Raw genomic sequence first — 15,976 nt, 5'->3', positions numbered from 1 at the left:
AAACCATAGGTGAACTAGATACGAAGTATATTACTTTTTGTCATGTTGATGTTAAATTTTTGTATGTGATAATGCTATTATTTTAAAAAAGTACCGTTTAGAAATGTTACATTTATAATTTATTTCAGATGTTTTAATACTTCAGCCAGTGAGAGCCTCTCAAAAATTAATTACCAAGGACTTCTGTCATATCTTTTAATCATTACTATTTAAGAAGTATTTTAGATTAAATTATATTTTTGACATTTATCTTAAAGTAAGCCAAAAGTATAGGGCAAGTGAGAGGTAGAGATGAAATAAGATTCACCATAAGTTGAAAATTGTTTAATATGGGTGATTTTGTTATTGTAGGTTCTCTTGTGTATGTTTAAATTTTCCACATAAATGTATAGAATTTAAGTAAGGTGTAAATGAAGAGAGTTCTTTGGAACAAACACATTGATTCAGGGTAGAAAATTGGACCAAAAGTTCCTGATCAATTTAATAAATAATCCATTGCAATATATCTTATTTGTGTGCTTGCTCTCCTTCCTATCTCTGGGTGTGTTTATGTGAATGATACAATATTTAAGATTATATTGTATATTTTTCCTGTTAGTTTAATTCTAGGATTAAGATAATGTACAAAATTAAATTTATGAAATTTATAGATTTGCTTATCAAGCTCCAATTACAAAGGATTTTGGATATCAAAATGATTGATGTAGAGGAAGTGAAATTTTTCTGCCATACCTTTTATGACAGCCATATTTGCTTTCAAGTTTTGCTTGGACATAAACCTAGATGTATCAGATGTAAGAGAATTTTGAAAAGGGAGATTTTCTTTTTCAAATTGTAACATTGAAATTGTTGATTTAATTAAGTCTGCTTTTCTGATAAATCATGAAGACCCTGTGTTGTATAAAATCATATAGAAGTATAAAAATGTATCTTTTAAATACTTTTCTTTAGAGCCCTTAATATAGATCAGAAAGATATAGTGTGATTTGTTTAGTGATAACCAGTAGCACTAACCATGATGATTTTATGCATTCTCTTTTACCAGTAGGTTGACATTAAAACTGAAGTTTTCTAATTATTAGAAATTGAATGTAATGGCAGCAGAATTTTTAAAGAGTTGCTGTAGAGGATGTTTCTATGGTGAAACAGAAAACCACAAGTGTAAGTATTATTTTTATTTTGATAAACACTTAATGCCTTCTTTGTGGCATTTTATAATATCTTAATAAATTAAGACTGTTTTCTGACTTTGATGGGAAGTCTAAAAGGGAAGGCATACAAGATTGTCATTCTCGAACTCTCAGGGACTCTGAAGTATAGTGGAGAGATTGAGTAATTCAAATCATGAGACAACCCTGGACGCCACTATAAAGAAGGTAGCCTTTGCCATGGGAGCCTGAATAGGATTTAGAAAGCCAGTAGGAAGAAGGAGTATGAAAATCTAAGAGTTGGACATAGACAGGTGAATGAAATGATATAGTCGAGGTAAGAAGTGTGCTTGGGAAACAATAAACTGACAAATGTTTTGATGCAAATAAAGACAGCTTCCACTTTATGTACAGTACATTAAAATATCTTGTGAATAAATTATCACTGTGTTTGCTCACTGTGGTAGCTCAATATGGGTGGTATGGTGGTCCTTGGTGCTATAAGAGAAATAAGGGTCAGCAAACCAGTTAGCAGAACTTCTCAATGGCTTCTGCTTTAGTTCCCCACCTCAAGTTCCTGCCCTGAGTTCCCTGCATGGTGGACTGTACTTCGTAAACTGAAATAAACCCTTTCCTCTCTAAGTTTATTTTATTTGGTCATGGTGTTTTGTCACAGCAGTAGAAACCCTAAGATAATCACTGAAGAACAGGCACTCCACAAGGAGAGCGGAGAGCAATAGAGCCAAGAAATCTGGGCACAGGGGTCTTTTCTGAGACTGATATTCTAACCAAGGACTATGCATGGAGATAACCTAGAACCCCTGCACAGATGTATACCATGGCAGCTCAGTCTCCAAGTGGGTTTTCTAGTAAGGGGAACAGGGGCAGTCTCTGACATGAACTTAGTGGCTGGCTCTTTGATCACCTCCTCCTGATGAGGGAGCATCCTTACCAGGCCACAGAGGAGGACAGTGCAACCAGTCCTGATGAGACCTGATAGGCTAGGGTCAGATGGAAAGGCAGGAGGACCTCCCCTATCAGTGGACTTGGAGAGGGGCATGGGAGGAGATGAGGGTGGGAGGGTAGGACTGGAAGGGAATGAGGGAAAGGGCTACAGCTGGGATACAAAGTGAATATAATTAATATAAAATAATAATGATAAAAAGAAACGTAACTTTTATCAAGACCCACATTTATGAAGAATTCCTAGATTAGTTATTTTCTGTTATATTATATAGTTACTTATTTCTTCAGTGTTAAGATTAGAACTTTATTTTTATCTGGCTCTTATTTTAAATTTCTTGTAGGATAGAGCTTCTTAGTATATATTTGGATATGAAATTTTATTAGTCCATTTTATGATGCCAGTAACACAGAACCTCTGCTTATTACAGACTGGAGAAGAGGTTTATTTTGACTCACAGTCCTGAAGATCAAAGGTGTTTTGTTGTTGTTGTTTCTGGCAAGGTAGTGCAGAGCATCACTTAATAGAAAAATAGGGAATGAACACATATAATTTATCTCCTACAAACCCACCAGCATTCAACCATGGATTTTCTACCCACCCAAAGTAAACTAATCCCAAAGACCCCACATCTAAGCATGAGTTTGTTTAAGTTTCCATAGAGGGTTTTACTTTCCTTACAATGATGATTATGGGTTAATATCCTTACAGTAGGGGTTAAATGTCAACACACTGGGATATACTTAAACCACTATTCAGTCTATAGCAAAAAGTTTCTTTTTTACATTAAAACATTCCATAAATTCCTGTACTATAGTAATGGTACTTTAATTCGTTCTGCATATATTAACCATATATAAAGATGAACTGTCCTTTTCCACCCTCTCTTAGGTTATGTATATACTATTTTAGAAAATAGATAAAATGGTCTATAGAAGCTCAGGTAGGGATATTGCTAATATCAGTATATTAATAGTCAGTGTGAATTTTATTTAGTGATTTGGTGGAGAGTTTTGTAGACTTGAAGACTTTTGGCTTCTTTTTAGAATTGACTTACATATTTGAGACTCAGGTTTACCCATAGTGACAAGGGTTGCTTTGTTTATAGTTTTTAAATGACTAGATTTTTACTAGAGGACATTATTAATTTAACTGTGAAATAAACTTGCATTCCATCTATGAGCTCTTGTAGAAATGACTCTTAAGAACTGCTTTTCACATTCTAATAGGATAATGTGCTTTGGCAATAACATATTAATTGGCTAAATCTTCGTTGGCCAAGATTAATGTAGATTCCAGAGTGCTTGCTAGAGCTCAATAATAGTTTGTCTGAGGATGTTTTTCTACAATTATTTTAAAAGGCCAGACATGGTGGCAATCCTGTTAGCCCTAGCATTCAAGATTCAGAAGCAAGCAACAGAAGCTAGGAGATCTCTGTGAATTCTAGGCAAGTGTAGTCTACAAAGCAAATTCCAGGCCATCTGAGTGTACATAGTAAGACCTTGTCTCAAAGTAAAACAATAAAATATAATAAAAATAAGAAATAAAATGATTTGAAAAGTACCAGCCATTCTGGGTTTAAAGTATTACAGATAATCTATATTCATAATTGTGATTTCTTTCTGATTTTTCTTCTTGTGAACACAGTTTCTGTGGAAAGAGACTTTAAACCATCCATCTCAAATAGCCAGAATACCATCTGTGTACCTCCATTGACTTCTGTTTCAGTTAAGCCCCAAGTTGGCTGTGGTGAGGATTATTTGCTTTCCAAATTACCATGTGATGGTAAAGAAGTACCATTTGTGGTGCCCAGGTTTAAATTATCTTATATTCAGCCCAGGACACAAGGAACTCCTTCACATCTGGATGAACTGGAAGGTAAACAACAAACTATCGAGGTTTAAAAGTCAACATGGACTACTAAAACCTATTAATGGGGTTATTTTGCTTTTTTCTTTTAAACTTAGCTTTCACATAAAATTTATGCAAATATTTATATTTTGAGTTTTATAAGTTCTTTATGTAGAACAGCTTAATAAATAGTGTTTTTGAAATGTCCTGTTGTAGAAGCTGATCACAGTATAGCATGGCACATTTATATATAGTTTGACTTTAAAATGACATGTTTTTGTTTATATGTGTATATGTTTGTCTGTGCATACTACATATTTTTGAAGAGAGTACGAGCTCTCCTGGAGCCAGAGCTACAAGTGGTTGTATGCTGCTCGGTATGGGTGCTGGGAACTGAGCTTGAGGCCCTGGAAGAGCAGCAAGTGCTTTTACCTATTGAGCTGTACCTCCAGCTCCTTCAGTTTGACTTTTAAAATAGTCATGTTATCTTTTATTCACCTGGAAAGAAAAAAGTAAAAGAATTTAATCAGTAAGCACTGAAACAGAAATAATTTATCTACTATTTTCTACAATTTGGTACAGTAAGACATAGGAAACAGTCATACAGTCTTTCTGTTTCTTTCTTCTCGCTTGTCTTGTTTTTCTGCCTTCTCCTCTCTGCTCTTCTCCTTTACTCCCTTCCTTCATTCTCAGGCTATACTTTTCAAACTGAGTAAGTACATGAATAAGGTAGATTCATTGCCTGAAATTTGGCTCACATTGTGGAGGTTAATTAGTAAAGTAAAATGAAACAACACATAGCTATTATTTAAAAAACTGTCTTAGTTCATTAAAATGCTGCCAGTCACAATAGCTTTTTCCCCTCAAAGTTTTTATTAGAAAAATTTTCAAGCATATAAAGGAGCTGAAGGAATTTAACAGTAATACTTTCATGGCTAACACTTAAATTGTCCCATTAACATTTTACCGTGCTTTTGTTTTTTAATCATTATTTATATGACTCCATCCTTCTATTCAACATTAACCCTCTTTTTTTGGCAGTGAATAGGTAAAACATTTAAGAATAAATTGAAGCCATCAATATATTCCTTCTAAATACTTACAGGTATCTAAATACTTACACATTTACTGAGGTTTACTGATCTATTTACAATTGTATTTTAACACAAATCTTATGAACAGTGTACTTTCTAAAACTGCTTTTGAATTTTTTGTGTATTTGTTGAGTTTGAAATCTGTTGTTTGTTTAATATTGACAAATACATATAATAGTATAGTTCAAACCCATGTCAAGATATATATTACTTGTCCACATATTCTTTTTTGTTGTTTTGTCTTTTCCTTTTTCTTTTGGAATTCTGATTATATACATTTTGAACTTTTGATAATTGTTTTATGGATATATGGGACTGTTTTAAAACTTTTTTCTTTATTATTATTTATTATAATTTATTCATTTTGTATCCTGGCTATAGCCCCCTCCCTACCTATGCCTCTCCCCTAGTCCACTGAGGTCCTTCTCTCCTACTATCTGACCCTAGCTTATCAGGTCTCATCAGGACTGTCTGGATCCTCTTTCTCTGTGGCTTAGTAAAGCCACCTTGCCAGGGGGAGGTGATTAAAAGAGGCAGCCACCGAGTCCATGTCAGAGACAGCACCTGCTCCCCTTACTAGGAAACCTACATGGAGACAGCTGCCCATGGGCTACATCTGAACAGGAGGTCTAGCTTCTTTCCATTCATGGTTCTTGGTTGATTCATCAGTCTCTGTAAGACTGAGCTGTTGGTCTCCTTGTGGCACTTCTATCCTCTCCAGATCTTTCTATCTTTTTCTTCCATAAGATTTCCTGCACTCTGCCCAAAGTTTGGCTATGAATCTCAGCATCTGCTTCAATATGCTCATGGGTAGAGTCTTTCAGAGGCCCTCTATGGAATGTTCCTGTCCTGTTCCCTGAAATGAGAATTTCAGTATCTTACATTTTTAGGAATAGCTTATAAAAGTAAGGGGCCGTCTTTGTTGGTATTGAAGATCTTCAGTAATAATAAAAATAACTTTACATATTATAATAATATATTTAAATATGACAGTTATATAAACAAATTTTCATGTTACTTATAACAAATAAATGTACTTTATTTACATATTATATAACTTAATTTATATATAATTTAAAAATATATTATACAATAATAAAAGAGTAAATAATGCTCTTAGAGTCATTAATAACTTTTCTTGTCATAAACTAAGACTTAAAGTAACATTTTGTTTATGTGCTAAATGATTTAAGTGTTAGTTTATAAAGAATATAAATAATAGTGCTCAGAGATGACAACTCTTCAGAATCTCCCTGCTCTGTACTGTAATTGCTTTATGCAATGTTAACTGAACCAGAGTGAAGGTAAAGTATCATCTCATATTTCATATCTTATTTTTCTTTTCTGAACTCAGTGTAAATCATTTATTTTATCATTTAACTTAATTCAGAAAATACCAGTTTATGCTGTAGGTACAATTTTAAATAGGACAGAGAATCAAAGATGACAATTGAAACATTTTAAATGATTTTTTTGTGTGTTTGTGTGTATAATATGTGTGTGAATGTGTATTTGTGTATATGTGTGCATACATGTGCACATACTTGTGGAGGTCAGAGGTTGACACTGCTTGTCTTCTGCTATTGCACTCCATTCTATTTTTGAGACTTTGTCTTTCCCTGAGCCCAGAGCACACCACTTGGCTGCATTGGCTGGCCAGCGGGCTCTGAGAATCTTCCTGATTCTGTCCTTTCAGAGATAGGGTTATAGACAAGTGTCAGCATACTTGGCTTTTATGTGCTGAAGATCTAGATTCAGGCCCTCCTGTATGGAAGGCAGGCACTTCCTGACTAAGCTATTTCCTCAGCCCTTGAACTGAAAAAATATATTCATGTATATGGCTGCATGCATGCACAGAGATCTGAAGACAACCTGTATGACACTTTCAGAAACATCACCTACCTCCATCGAGAGAGGATCTGTCCATAAAGCTTACCAATTAGGCTAGATAGGATGGCCATTATGCTCTCCTAGCACTGGGTTTATAACATGCATATCTATGCCCAGCATCTTTGATGGGCTCTGAGAAATAAACTCAGATCCTCGTGCTTGTAAGGGAAGGACTTTACTGCCTTAGCATCATAACTTAAACCTTTGGAAAACCTTAGCTTATGCTGTATGATTATTAAACCTGAAAGAAAAATTTAAAGTGCCTTAGCCTTTTCAAATAGTAAGATACCTTACATATGGAGAAAAATGCACAAAGAGAAATGTAAAGTTCAGTGATGTATTAAAAAGTAAAGCAGCACATATGCAGACACCAGCCAAGTAAGGAAAATAGAGAACTACTAGGAAGCTTACTTCTTATTTTCTGAGGGTAGTCAGTATCACAATTGCTATTATCATAATTTTTGTTTTTTTAATACTTATGCACGTTTTTAAATGTTTGTCTCCCCATTTTCTGTCCTTTTATTTGTTTTATTTTTATTTTATTGAAATTTTTTTTCATAGACTATATTTTTAATTACATCTTCCCCTCTCCCCAAATTCCTCTCAGTTCTTCCCTGCTTTTGTTTTTATATCCTTTTTGTCTCTCCTTACAAAACAAACAGGCATCTAATGAATAATAAGAAAAGAAAGTAAAATAAGATAAAACAAAAACAAACAAATCAGAATAAGATAAAACAAACAGAAGAAAAAGAGCCAAAGGAAAAGTACCACAAATACATATAGACACAGAGGCACATATGTTTGCAAACACAGGAATCCCATGAAAACATAAAACTGGAAGCCAGTATATGTATTCAAAGGACCTCTAAGGTAAACTAAATAAAATGCCCTGACATAACATTATGAGAGAAAGAACCTCTAAAGTTATCATCGGGTTCATTTGTGTTGGCTATCTGATGTTGGACATGGGTCCTACTCTTAAGAGTATGTTGGGATTCAAAGTGAATAAATAAATAAATAAATAAATAAATACTAAAAAAAAAAAAAAGAGTATTTTTCTTTCAGTGAGATTCTCTTGGAGAAAACTAATTCTTCATTTGCAAGTGGTTATCAATTGGAGATAGCTTTTGGGTTAGGGATGAGGACTCTGGTGCAAACCTGCAGAGGTCCCGTGCTTGATGTCACCATCTTTGTTCATACGTGCATTGATCATGCTCTGTTTAGAAGGCCTTGTTTTCTTGGTGTCCTCCATTTCCTCTGGTTTTTAAACTCTTTTTGACTCTTCTGCAGAGTTCCCTAAACTCTGAGAGGAGGGATTTGATAGAGACATCCCATTCAGGGCTGAGTGTTCAAAAAATCTCTCATTCTCTGCACATTATCTGGCTGTAGGTTTAGGTATTTATTTTTTCCACCTGATGCAAGAAGAAGCTTTCAGCAAGGCACTGATTTATGAACATAGCAGAATGTTATTAGGAGTCATTTTATTGCTATGTTCCTTAACAGAGAAGTAATGTTGTGTTGTCACCTAGGTCCCTGACCTATCTAGTCCTAGGTTCTTGACCATACACGCAGTGTCAGAGATGGGTTCCATCTCATGGAGTGGTCCTTATATCACATCACATTGGTTGATTACTGCCACGGGCTTTGTACCACTATTGCGCCAGCATATCTTGCTACAAAACTGGTCATCATTGTAGTTTGCAGGGTTTGTAACTGGGTTGTGTTTATCTTTCTCCTTTGGTAGCATGCAGAGTACTTTCCAGTTACCGTGAATACTAGTTTCCAGGAGTAAAGGTTCTATATAGGTACCAGCTTGATTTTGCCATGTTCAATGAGTTGTGTAGGTGTTGTCTTCAGCAATAGGTCCTTACCATCAGTTTGTGGAGAGCAACCAATAGCCTTGGCAATGGCCTGGGTTGCTTAGGGGTTCCATGGCCAACAACTTGATTAGATGTAACCCATTCCTGTTACTAGAAGCCTCATTTGGTGACAAGAAATGTCCAGCTGGGGTTCTGCCTCCCCCATTATTTGGCAATTTCATTTAGATCACCTTTATATATGTATACGTTTTAGTAAGCTTTTACTGGTTTAGGTTTCTATATGCTCTCTCAAATGGCCTTTAGATATAGCTGTATTCCTTTCCTGTTTTCCCTCCCTTATCCCCTCTTCTCTCCTTATTTGATCCTCCCATTCCAGCCCCCCTCATCTATCCATAACTATTTTATTTTCCTGTCCTAAGAGATGTATCCCTCCTGCCTAGTCCCTTACTGTCTACCTAACCTCTGTGGTTTATACAGATTATAGCTTGCTTATCATCCCTCCAGTCCTTGATTTTCTTCTTAAGGTTATATTAAGATATACTCTTGGTTCTTAGTATTTTTATTTTTATTCTCTCATATATTACATTCTGACTACAGTTTCCTTCCCCCCTTCCCAGTTTCTCTCTCCCACTTCCCCTCTCCCCCAGATCCACCCCAAATCTGTCCTCAGAAAAGAGCAGACCTCCAATGGACATGAACCAAACACAGCACAACAAGCTACAATAAGACCAGGCATATACAATACACCAAGGCTGGGTGGGGCAACCCAGTAGGTGGAACAGGAGCCCACAAACAGGCAAAAGAGTCAGAGATGGCCCCTGCTCCCACTGTTAGGAATCCCAGAACACCAAGCTACTCAGCCATACTATATATGCGAAGACTTTGGTCAGATCTCCACAGGCTCCCTGATCTATGTGAGCCCCGGTGATGATTCAGTCAGTTGATTCTGTGTGTTGTGTTCCTGTGGTGTTCCTGACCCCTCTGGTTCCTTTGATTGGTCCTCCCTATTTCTCTGCAGGGATCTCCAAGCTCCACCTACTGTTTAGTTGTAGGACTCTGTATCTTCTCTCATTAGTTCCTGGATGGCATCTTTCTGGTGGTTCTTACTTATTTCTGTAAATATTTTAGTTTATTTTGTTGTTATTTTCCAACTTAATTGAACTGTGGTTAAAAAGTGCTTTTTTATTTGAGTCCTTTCAAATAAAATATCTGCTTAGTGAATCTTATTGTACATGGTCAATTTTTAAGAAATGATTTATTTATTATTTATATAGTATTCTGTATTATTTATGCAGTATTTATTATTTATACAGTATTCTGGCATGTCCACATGCCAGAAGAAGACACCAGCTCTCATTAACAGATGGTTATGAGCCACCATGTGGTTGCTGGGAATTGAAGTCAGGACCTTTGGAAGAACAGCCATTTCTCTTAACCTCTGAGTCATCTCTCCAGCCTGTATGTGGTCAATTTTTAAATGGCTTAAAATGTATCTAAAATTATATTATTTAAAAGATGTTATACATGTAAGTAAAAACATAAGAGGAAATTCAGGTCATGAATTTTAGAATTGTCAATAGGGCTATAAAAAATGCTAAAAGTTTGCCAGGCTGTCTTAAGAGCAGGATTCCTGGCTTATTCTTTAAATGTACCATTCAGTTAGAATTCTATAAATGTGTAATGGTTGAGGCATATGTTTTTATATCATTTGAGACAAAGTATTTTTAACCTGTTCCTTCACTGTATCAGCTATTGGCTTATAGAAACAATTACTTTCAGGATCTGCCAGAGCATCTTTTGGAGATCAAAAAGCAGAACTTTGCAGTTCATCCTACAGTGGATCCAGCTATGATGTATATAACCCGTGTTATATGTATCAACACTTTTCACCTGATTTAAGTAGACGTTTTCCACTTCATTTTGAAACAAAAAAATTATATGGATCTGGTAAGAAGACATTTGTGTATTTTCTTTTTTTATATTATTTTATTTTTATTAATTACAGTTTATTCACTTTGTATCCCCCCTGTGCCTCCCTCCCTTCTCCGCTCCCAACCCCACCCTCCCTCTTCCCCACCCGTGTCCCTCTCCCACGCCACTGATAAGGGAGGTCCTCCTCTTCTTCCCTCTGATCCTAGTCTATCAGGTCTCATCAGGAGTGGCTACATTGTCTTCTTCTGTGGCTTGGCAAAGCTGCTCCCCCCTCAGGGGCAGGTGATCAAAGAGCAGGCCAATCAGTTCCTGTCAGAGACAGTCCCTGTCCCCATTACTATGGAGGCCACTTGGATACTTAACTACCATAGGCTACCTCTATGCAGGGGTTCCAGGCCATCTCCATGAGTGGTCCTTGGCTGGAGTATCTGTTTCAGAAAAGACCCCTGTGCCCAGACTTTTTGGATCTGTTGCTGTCAATTACAATTTATTCACTTTGTATCCCAGTTGTAGCCCCCTGTCTTGTCCCCTCCCAATCCTACCCTTTCTCCCTCATCTCCTCTCATGCCCCTCCCCAAGTTCACAGATATGGGAGGAGGTGGATCAGGGGGAGGTGATCTGTCATTTTTATAACCTCGGATTTTATATTGTTTTCTTGCTCTTCAGGTGTAATAGTATCTCCAGGGCTTACTGAGGTAGAATAGTTGATTTCCAGTGGTGTCATATGGCCCTGGGTTTTGTTGCTTGTGTTCTAACACTGGCCTCTAGCCATCTGGTTGTCTCTGATGGTCAGGCAGTTCTGAAGTAAGCTGAGAGAGCTCTAAGGTGAACTTTGCTTGGAGGTAGGGGACCTACAGGCTTCCTCAGGATGGCAGACAATGGGAGTCAGAGCCTGTGTACAGCTTACCTGCTGGGTCTGCTGTTTGTGTTTCAGGTGGGCCTGGCAGGTCAGGAGTAGGTGGAGAGGGCAGCTGAATGCTGCTGCTGGTGTGTGTGTGTGTGTGTGGTGGGGTGCCCACAGGCCTCCTTAGGATGGTGGGCAATGAGGCTTAGTGCTTGCATACAGCTCACCTCTGCTGGATTTGCTGTCTGTGGCCCATGTGGCCCAGGCAGATCCAATATTTTCTTTTCGTGTTCTAATCATCTAGCTGAATTTAAGAATTCACGATTGGAGGTACATACAAAAAATTGGAACTAACTAGAATTTTTTAGTTTGATATTATCTCAGATACATAAAATTCTCAGGTTTTTAGGTTTCATGGGTCTATATGCATGCATGAATCAACATCACTGAAAAATTAAAAAAAAATTTTTGTAAAGGCCTGTTGTAACACTGTGCTAGAATACACACTTAGTGTAAAGAATTTCTTTTTTTTAATTTAATTATTATTTTTTTTCACAATTTATTCATTATATATCCTCATTGAAGCACCCTCCCTCAACTCTTCCAGTCCCACCCTCCCTCCATCTCCCTCTCTTCCCTTCCCCTAATCCACTGAAAGAGGGAGTTCTCCACTATTGCTACCTGCCCTTAGCTTGTTAAATCTCTTCAAGACTGTTTGGATTCTTTTCCTCCATGGCCTGGCAAGGCCTCATCATCAGGGGCGAGTGATCAGAGAGCAGTCAACTGAGTTCATAATAGAGGCAGTCCCTGCTCCCCTCACTCAGAGACTGAGTTACTAATCAGCCACATCTGAGCAAAAAGATCTTACAATTTGGGAAAAGAACTAGAAATACAAGAGCACATGGGATTCAAGACTGAAATGTTATCATGTTATATGTGCTCATTAAATAGTAGTCGAATTACATTTATCAAGGAGTACTTACATCCTATTAAATTATTTTTTTCTGGATGAAGGATTGGGGAATATAAGCAAAACCATGCTTAATATTTGATGTGGATATGAAAATATATTATTTGAGTGCTATAGACTTCTGCCTTAAAGTTTAAAATAATTGAACTTTTTAAGATTTTATCAGAATTTCTTTTTATTTTATTTTATTTTTTTTTATCAGTTACATTTTATTAACTCTGTATCCCAGCCGTGTCCCGATCCCTCATTCCCTCCCAGTCCCTCCCTCCCTCCCTCCCTCATCTCCACCGTGCCCCTTTCCAAGTCCACTGATGGGGGGGACCTCCTCCCCATTCATCTGATCCTGTTTTATCAGGTATCTTCAGGACTGGCTGCAAAGCCCTCCTCTGTGGCCTAACAGGACTGCTCCTTCCTTCGGGGGTGGGGAGACCAAAGAGCCAGTCATCGAGTTCCTGTTAGAAATAGTCCCTGTTCCCCTCACTTTGGGAAACCAATTGGTTACTGAGCTACCACAGGCTACATCTGAGTGGAGGTTCTAGGTTATATCCATACATGGTCCTTGGTTGAATGTCAGTCTCATAAAAGACCCTGTGCCCAGATATATTTGGTCCTTGTGGAGCTCCTATCCTTTCCCCATCAGACTAACTCCCCTTCTTTCTTATGATTCCCTGTACTCTGCCAAAGGTTTGGTCATGAGTCTTTGCTTTGAAAACACTGCTAGTTAGAGTCTTTCAGATGCGCTCAGTAGACTCCTGTCATACGTTCAATGCACATCCCATCTGTCTTTCTAAACGAGGATTGATCATCTTACCCCATGTCAACCCAGATGTCCATCAACGGTGGAATGGGTACAGAAATTGTGGTATTTTTATACAATGGAATACTACTCAGCAATCAAAAAGGAGGAAATCATGAAATTTGCAGGCAAATGGTGGGATCTAGAAAAGATCATTCTGAGTGAAATATCCCAGAAGGAGAAAGACAAACATGGGATATACTCACTTATATAGACCTATAAGATATGATAAACATAATGAAATCTATACACCTAAAAAAGATAATCAATTGAGCAGAATTTCTTTTTATGTAAATTTGCATATATATGATATACATGATGAATTCCTATAGATTTAGTTTATGACAATTATGTGGAATGTTACTGTTTCATTTTTATTACTAAAAAATCCACCTTTTCTCTCATCTCTTTGTAGTTTGTGATTTAAGGACCAGTAAACTTCCTGGTTCACCTGGGTTAAGCAAATCTATGCTTGATCTTACAACATCACCTCAGCGATTCATTCAGGTATAATAATAACTTAATCATATGTGAACTTTTTTAAACAAAAAAACCAGAACTATGTGAATTGCATTAGGAATCACATGTATGTCTGTGGCTATGTGTTTTACAACATCTGAAGAATAAAAACTTGGCCTTTCCTATATTATTTTGGGAAAGTTTCAGTGATTAATAAAAGGCATTAAATTTCTTTCATTTTACATAGTTTTATATCTCTTAATTGATATGCAATGAAGCATCTTGAACCAATTGGTATCTGTAATCAAATAGTTAAAAGTACTTATTTAACTTTGCTTATTGAACATAACCAGGCAGTTACTAAGAATTAGTGTTTCTATTGAGGTGTAAGACTTTAATTTTTCAATATGACTAATATAGTATCCTTTGACAGTTTAAATACACAAAAATGTAAAAAAGAGAAATAGTGATAGAGATGAGAAAAGTTTAAAGTCAAGTCATCTGTCTTCTTGTGAGTGAAAGTAAAAGCACCCTGAGCATCATTTTATATATATCCATGTACGTCTTTATCTTTTTTGTTAGTATGGAAGATATATTTTATAAATGTGTATATATTCTCAGTCTTAAAAATATTATCATTTATTTAAAAATACTTAATGCTTTATAATAGTAGTTATTGAACACATATCTGAGTTGCTTGATGACTTTGTTAAATACAAACTGTCAAGGCTTCATTCACCCCTAGAAGTTTTGATTCAGTAGTCCCATGGTAGGCTTTGAATTTTTTAAAATTTATTTTTTTTTCACAATTTATTCATTATATATCCTGATTGAAGCCCCCTCCCTCATCTCTTTCCAGTCCCACACTCCCTCTCTCTTCCTTTCTATCCCTTTCTTCTAGTCCACTGAAAGTAGGAGTTCTCCTCCCTTCCATCTGAGCCTAGCTTATCAAGTTTCGTCAGGACTGCCTGGATCCTCTTCCTCTGTGGCCTGGGAAGGCCGCATCACCAGGGGGAAGTGATCAAAGAGCAGGCAGTCAAGTTCATGACAGAGGCAGCCCATGTACCCCTTACTCAGGAACCTTCGTGGAGACTGAGCTGCCAATCAGATACATCTGTGCAGGGGGTCTAGGTCCTCTCTATGCATGGTTCTTGGTTGGTGCATCAGTCTCTGCAGGATGGAGAGGGGGAGTTTAAAATTTTTATTTGTAATGAAGTTTGCATGATTCGGATGTTCCTGGTCTAGATGGATTATGTTTTGATAATACTGTTTTATGCTTTGATAGGTTACTGGACATATTCAGCAATGTAGGCAATATGAAAATTAATAACAAAACAAAAATACTAAAGGCTTTCCAATGTTACCTACTGAGGTATTTCTCAATATGTGTTAGAGAGTTTCTTCCCTCTCCTACAAAAGTGGGAAATTCTGACCAGTAACACTGCTAGTGATTATGATGGAGTTTGATTCAGGGTTTATTGGGGAATGAAAGTTTTTAAAGTTTGATATGTAGTTTCTGACTGAAGCATTTTGTTGTGGTTGTTGTTGTTGCAGAGACATGACTCACTCTCCAGTGTGCCTAGTAGTTCTTCTTCAAGGAAGAATTCTCAGGGTAGTAACAGAAGCCTGGGTAAGGAATACAGTATCCTGTTTATACTGTTAAGCAGATTATTTCTACTTAGTGATATCTTGACAGTGTTATAATTGGATAAAGAAAAAACATATTCTATTCATTGTATAATAGTGCATTTCTGTTAACAGTATTATAACTAACTCAGATCACATAACCCATGGCTCAGTGTTCAAGCAGGAATGAATATTTTTTAAATAAACTGTTACATAGCTTGTACTTTTTATTTGAAGGATATGAATTAATGAATGTTCAGAAGCACATAGACCTTATAAGTGGTTTTTGAAGAGTTTTAACTTAATTTCCCACTCTGCAATTTTGTTAAATTCCTAAACTTTGTGCATTTTTATTGTATCTTATGTTTAGGACTTTACTAAAAAACACAAAAATGTGATTTTATCAAATTACATTGAATATATATATTCAACATATGTATATATATATTCAATATATATATATATATATATATATTCAATGTATTTTTGCCTGGCATGGTGGCATATGTCTTTAATCCCAGCACTTGGAAGGCAAGGCAGGTGGATCTCTGTGATTTCAAGACCAGCCACTACAGAGTGAGT

At 36.5% G+C, this 15,976-nt stretch overlaps 1 protein-coding gene across 1 annotated transcript in view; it reads left to right on the top strand.

Moving 5' to 3' along the window:
* The window catches only part of Tc2n (tandem C2 domains, nuclear), a 52,876-nt gene that overhangs the window by 9,261 nt on the left and 27,639 nt on the right, over positions 1-15,976 (top strand). The window contains exons 2-6 of the mRNA XM_060388057.1: positions 1,046-1,161; positions 3,760-3,990; positions 10,547-10,714; positions 13,725-13,816; positions 15,323-15,398. Coding sequence (XP_060244040.1) covers positions 1,095-1,161; positions 3,760-3,990; positions 10,547-10,714; positions 13,725-13,816; positions 15,323-15,398 — 634 coding nt within the window. The 5' untranslated portion in view covers positions 1,046-1,094. The remainder of the gene's footprint in view (positions 1-1,045; positions 1,162-3,759; positions 3,991-10,546; positions 10,715-13,724; positions 13,817-15,322; positions 15,399-15,976) is intronic.

Source organism: Meriones unguiculatus, chromosome 7, assembly GCF_030254825.1.
Source record: "Meriones unguiculatus strain TT.TT164.6M chromosome 7, Bangor_MerUng_6.1, whole genome shotgun sequence".
Classification (NCBI taxonomy): domain Eukaryota; kingdom Metazoa; phylum Chordata; class Mammalia; order Rodentia; family Muridae; genus Meriones; species Meriones unguiculatus.
The sequence above is the reverse complement of the archived record's forward strand: the minus strand, read 5'-3'. Positions and strand labels throughout refer to the sequence as shown.